General features: G+C 49.8%; 1 protein-coding gene across 1 annotated transcript; it reads right to left on the bottom strand.

Annotated features, from left to right (window-relative positions):
• Positions 1-5,591, bottom strand: MGP (matrix Gla protein). The gene is made up of 5 exons (XM_082775403.1): positions 5,530-5,591; positions 3,403-3,553; positions 2,442-2,477; positions 1,229-1,304; positions 1-377 (listed from the first exon to the last, which is right to left on the bottom strand). The coding sequence occupies exons 2-5, from the start codon at positions 3,461-3,463 to the stop codon at positions 239-241; spliced, it is 312 nt and encodes a 103-aa protein (XP_082631529.1). The 5' UTR covers positions 3,464-3,553; positions 5,530-5,591; the 3' UTR covers positions 1-238.
• Between the last annotated feature and the right edge of the window lie 420 nt (positions 5,592-6,011).

Here is a 6,011-nt window from a genome sequence, read left to right as displayed (position 1 = left end):
TAGTATCAAAGGAGCAATTTATTGTGCAGTAACCACCCACATCCTGAACTCTCTCTGATCTCTGCTATGTCAGCTCAGCGCTAATCGACACTGTGCAGGAATCCATGGCTATACGGGAGAGAAGCAGCAGGCAGGATAACATACAGGGACACAAGCAACTGAATATGTTTCAGAGCTATATCTTTTTTCTGGGAGGATACCCTGGGCTCCAGGCCCCAGGGTGGGGACACATCATCCTTTACTTAGTCCTCCTCCTCCCATAATAATGCCTGTAAGCAGCAGCATAGCCATGGCGAGAAGCGTACAGTTCGCAGGGGTAGTAGTCTTCGCAGATCTCCCTCTGATGCTCCTGGGGTGCCTTATTACGTTCCCTGATCCTGCAGAAGTAGGATAGATGAGGGGTAAGTGTTGTCATCTTAAATACCTGTCTACAGCCCTTTTTCCCCCCCACAACACCCCACCAGGATTAAGAGCACATCGCCAGCCCCCATCACCAAGCTACCAAGACCATGGCATACCAGCATCTATATTCACCACACCCAAGGGACTGATGTGAGCACAGCAGGAGTGTTTTGCCTCCCCAGGTAACATTTTACTTCAGGGCTAAGTAGGGTGGTTCGGCTCCTGCCTCAGCCTAGTGCAGAAGGAGGAGGCTTCCAACCTTCTCCCTCCAGCTATTTCACTATTCCCTAAACCCATGCATGAAGCAGAGAGCTGAAACATCCTGCAAAGGGGACAACATGGTGCTGCTGAGAGGGTTTGCCTCAGTTCCTCTTTAGGAGAGGATTTCTGTGCCTCAACTTTTATTGTCACAAGCCCCACATGAGACATAAAACTGCCTGTATCTGCCTTTTATAGATGAGGAAAGGAGGCCCACAGAAGGCCTTGTGATTTAGAAAAGGTCATGCAAATCCTGCATGAGACCTGAAGACTGGAACAAGATCTCACATTGAACTTTCTGGGTATCCCACACTGACTCTCTCTCTTTTTGTTGCTGCTTCCTTCAGACAAATTAAACAGAGCCCTCCCAGTACAGGACGTGTCCTCAAACACAAGGACCCACTCTCTGCTGCCTGAGCTTTGGCTTCTCCCAGGGCTGGGGACTTGGGAGGGAGGGGCTGAGGCTTCTCAGAAGTCACCATGGCTTCTTCCCCTGCTACCAGCCTGTGCTTGGCAAGGAGAAACCTCTCCCCACTCCCACCCTCAGTACCCCGAGGTCACAACATACCTCTCCTGAGCAATAGCTTCTAGTCTCATGTCAGTTTGCATGAAGCCGTTGGCCCTTCGCCTGTTGATGAAGGGATCTGAGAAGACAAGGTTCTGTTTTGTTTTGTTTGCAGAGTATATAAACACTTTTCACGAGACCTGATTTCCAGAAAGCCCATCTCCCACACTGGTGACAGCCTCTCTCTCTGCCCTCCCCTCACAGTGAAACCCAGGACCCCTTAATACTCCCCACCATGCACTCTGCTGGCTCCCCCTATGGCTTGTGCAGCCTGTATGGAAGCTCAGGGTGCCCAAGGGAAAGCTACTGTGAGCCTGGTGCTGCAGCCCCCCTGACTGGAGCTTGGCCAAGGGTTGGGTGCCAAGCTGCGCAGACCACAGGAGGCCTGGGTGTACTCAGTAAAATCAGCAGGACTGTGTAGCTACAAGTGGGAACAGGAAGGGCCTGAACAGGTTTATCTGCCTCCATGGTTAGGCAGTAGAAAAGGTCTGTGTGGAAACTTTGAACTGAAGTGTCTGAAGGTCCCTTCTGTCCTTTTTGAGAAGCAGCACAGTCCGACTGCAGAACTGAGGAGTCTGGGGATGTCTTTGTCACTGGCTCCCACTTGTGCCTTTGTGCTTCTGAATCACTGCTCTGTGAAGTCCTTCTCCCATATGGTCTCATTTCTTTTTAGCTTTGATCCATCTGTTCTCTAACCTCTCCAGGCTATAGCTCGTTCCTAAATGATGCTCTCCACCTTCTCCCACTGCTTCTGTGACACTAACTCTCATCCAGAACAAAGATGCCTCCTGCCCACACACCCACCTGCTTCTTCCAAGGTGCTGAGAGTTCAGTTCTCCCTGTCTTTGAGTAAGGACAGCCAGTGTCACTGTCTCTTTCCACACTCCTCCCAGAGCTCTTTGAATAATGCCCTTTTCTAGTACCTTTTATAGTACCTGGTTTAGGTGCATGCAGCAGAGATCCAAGTTCATTGCTCTTTGCTTTCCAATTCTTATTACATTCTTTGCAAAGCACAGTGGTATGTACTTGTGCTCAAACACGTGAAGTCTTTTTTATCTCTCTTCCTATTCATTCTGAACTCTGACATCCAATAAATTCAATTTCTTTGAGCTGAGTGGTTCTTCCTATTTAATCCCCATAGTAAAGCACAAGGAAATAGTCTTGGAGATGTCTGCAGCACACTTTGAATTAAAAAAAAAAAGTAAAGCAGTCTTACTGAGATACTCATGGGATTCCATGCTCTCATGGGACTCTGGGGAAAGAAAGAGGAAAAAGGAGTAAGACACTGTATTCATAGGATTCGCAGAGTCTCACACATGACAGATCAGTAGAACATGCACACACAAATCAGAGAAAACAGATTATAAGGCACCTGTTCAAGAGGGAAAGAAAGGGTTCAGTAGTGTCATGTAGTATTTATATGAGGAGTTTACAATGTTCATGTGTTCAGGATGGAGCTATCTGGTGTCCTAGCCAGGACTTCAAGGGTCCCACTTGGTCTTCCAGTATGTGATTCTCAAGCATATTTCTTTCCTTCACATTCTTGACACTACAGTGTTGCTTAACCTCAAAGCCTACATGTGTGCCTAGGAAATGGATTAGCACAGGGAAGTGTGCTACTCTTGCATAAAATAGCATCTTAACTTCATCTGTATGCCTGACAGGAGGAAGGTGCTGATATTACAAAAGGGGAAAGGGAGATCTCCCATTAACAATGAAGAAGTCTTGACTTGGTGTGCAATAGGCTAGCAATTATGCCTTGCAAAATAGCCTGTGGGACTGTCACAGCCCGAGCACCTCCTATGCACCCCTGTATGGCTCAGCCTTTAGAGTTGTTCTGGTGATCAGCTGTGTCCCCCAGCCATCCTGCAAGGTAACTATAAGTTGGAATGACCATTTCAAAAATGATGTAGTCTCTTCCAAGTCCTGTTATTGTGATCCAGACAACAGAGGAGTAGTCTGCAGTGTGAGCTGGAGCAGAGTGGAAGGGGCTGAAGCATCCTGGACTGCAAAACACAGTGACTGGAGCTGGCTGCTCTGGAGCAGGGCTGAAGCAAGGGCAGGAAAGCAGAGTTAAAGGGAAAGAAAAAACAAAGGTGAATAAAAAATTCCAAACAGATCCAGAGATGTCTGCAACTTTGGAGCTGTTGCTCTACCCCATAAAAACGATCACCTACCATAGCAAGTAGCGGCCATGATCAAGGTAGCCAGGAGTGTCAGGATGATGAGAGTGCGCATTGTGCAAGTGCAGGGAGGGCTCCCTCACTCCGTCTTCCTTGTTGTGTCTCGCTCTCTTCCCACAGAGGGCAGCCAGAGATCCTGGGCTGCCTGCAAAATTAGCAGTGGAATGTTTATTATGAAAACAGAACCAGGATGGGGCCCAGAAAGAACCTGGGGAAGGCGATGTCTGGCTGGTACACACTCATGGAGCTATTACAAAATATTCACTATTAGCAGACTGAATCAGGTTTTGGGAAGGAGGGGGCATGCCCCCTTCCTCTCTCAGTTCAGGGCGGGGGGCACAGTTCACAGGCAAGCATGTCCCTTGCACTCAGAAACCTGGCCTGTGCAAGTGGAAGGCATTCCAGGGGCTGCCGGGGGGCCTGCAGGGAGAGGCGTATGCTGATCCCAGATGTACATGTTTGCCTTTCTAATTTTTCCTCTGATCTGCCCTCTCTGCCCTCGCCATGCTCTGTCTGGAAACACAGCCCAGACTGTTCTGTCAGCTCTGCTGGTGGAGACATGGAGAGTACGGCTTCAGATGCTTCCTCCCCACTCAGCCCCCCTTCCTCCAGCTGGCCCCACCGCCCTCCCAGCCTGCCAGCTGCCAGAGCAGGAATCCAAGCCCCCTCCCACCTCCTGCTTTCCTGCTCCAGAAGTGACAAGCAGCAACACAGAAGGATCCCTTCTGCTGGAGGGATCATGAGCTTTGCATTGGGACAACATCAGCAGCACCACCCATAACTCTATCTCTGCAGGTCCTCGCTGTGCTCCTGCCCCTACGCTGCCCCTCTGCCAAGGGACATCTTCCTGAAAGCAGGGGAGACCAGGTGTAAAAAAGGTGAAGAGCAAAGATTACCTTTGCCTTTTTAATGCCAAACTCATGCTCTCTGCCTGAAGCCTGTGCTCTCTGGGAGATGAACTGAGCAGGGCCTTCAGCTTCAGGCCAAACAGAAAGAATTGTTTTTCTTCCTCGCTATTCCACCCCACACAGAGAGCAGCTCAGTCCTTCACCATCAATGTCCCCCATACCATCCACATCCTGCCTGTTCAGTGCTTAGCCTAAGATGAGGAGGAAAACTAGGTTGTGCGGTGACAGAAAAAAAAAGTCTGTTTTAGTCACAGGGTCACAGAACTAAGACTTTTCTCCTGTCCCTCTGTGCCCTGTCCCACTCTGGTCTCTTTAAGTGAATTCTCTTCTCTGGGATTGTTTTCATTCCTTAGAGTCCAGGGTTTTGGAGTTGGTATTGAATGTGGATTTTATAGGTTTCCTGAATGTTTTGTACACTGTGACAGCTCATCGGAACTGCCAAGGAAGGGAGGTTTGAGGGATCGAGCCCAGCGGGAAAGCAGTGAGGCACAGGAAGGAAGATGCTGGGAATGCTGTGGAATGAAGGTGAGGCTGCACAGTGGGAAACTCCGGCAGACTTTCCAGCAAACCCCTCTTTATTTACCTATCTGCACTCAGGGCAGAGCCTTCTCACTGGAAGACCACTCCCATTTCAGAAACTCACTGATCCCAGTACACCTGGAGCATCCCCTGCCATCATCACAGCAGAAATGCCTCAAGCACCACTTTAACCCAAACATTTCACTTTTCGCCACAGAAGCAATGCATTTTCTAAGAGATGAAAGAAATTGCTGACTACACAGCTCTATACCAACAAATTGACTTCAGGGAACACATTCCCTTGTAAAGAAACACTGCCCCTTGACTCCCCCTGCACTCTTGATTCTTCAGCACACATCTCTCCTCTCCAGAATCAGCATGCTGCCCCAGAGATAGCACACCACAAAGTACAGGGAGCTCAATCCTCCTGCTTTCTATAAGCATCCACTGGTTGGAAATACAGAAAGAGGAGGTAGAATAAACTGCCTGCAAACACCAGGGAGATTTCCACAGTCTCCCTCAAAAGGGGAGATCAGAAAAGCAGCCCTCTGGCCTGTCTCCTGCTGGAGCGGAGAACCACGATGTCACACATGCCATAGCAATTACTCCTAACATTTTGCAGCTGTGAAGCACCAGCAAGGCATTAATAATAAGAAGCCATCCAGTAAAAGTAAGGCGGTCCCTGCATACTCACTAAGCCGTCCTTCCTGGCCAGCTTGCAGCTCGTCTGAGGGGGCAGCTCTCCCGGCGTCCTGGACCCTGTACTGAAGGAGAGGGACCTTTTATTTATTAGCATTGATGAATGACTCCGCCCCTCTTCTGTCTCCCACTCCCGATCCACCCCCAAGCTTCCACCTTCTCAGTCAAAAACACCTTCTGCCCACAGCCAGGAAACAAAAACCTCAAGGAACTGAGCCAAGGGGGAAGAGGAGAGAGCCAGAACAGGCACCAAGGGCCAGTGGGGCACAGCCACAACCAGGCTGCTTTTCTGTGCCCGGGAGCAGTGAGTGGGCAGAGGTCCAAGGACAAGCTCAGTCTTCCCCTTTGCAGCCTGATGCCCCCCATCTTCTGCCCCCTCCACACTCTGTTCAGAGCCACACTGATGGCTAGGCCACCCGCTCTTCCGTGGCAAGCACAAGTCCAGGAGGCCCTCGCCTGTCTCCTTTCATGTTCCTT

This window comes from Aythya marila, assembly GCF_965140915.1.
Source record: "Aythya marila genome assembly, chromosome: 1".
In the NCBI taxonomy this organism is placed as follows: Eukaryota; Metazoa; Chordata; class Aves; order Anseriformes; family Anatidae; genus Aythya; species Aythya marila.
This window is presented reverse-complemented; position numbering and strand designations above follow the sequence as displayed.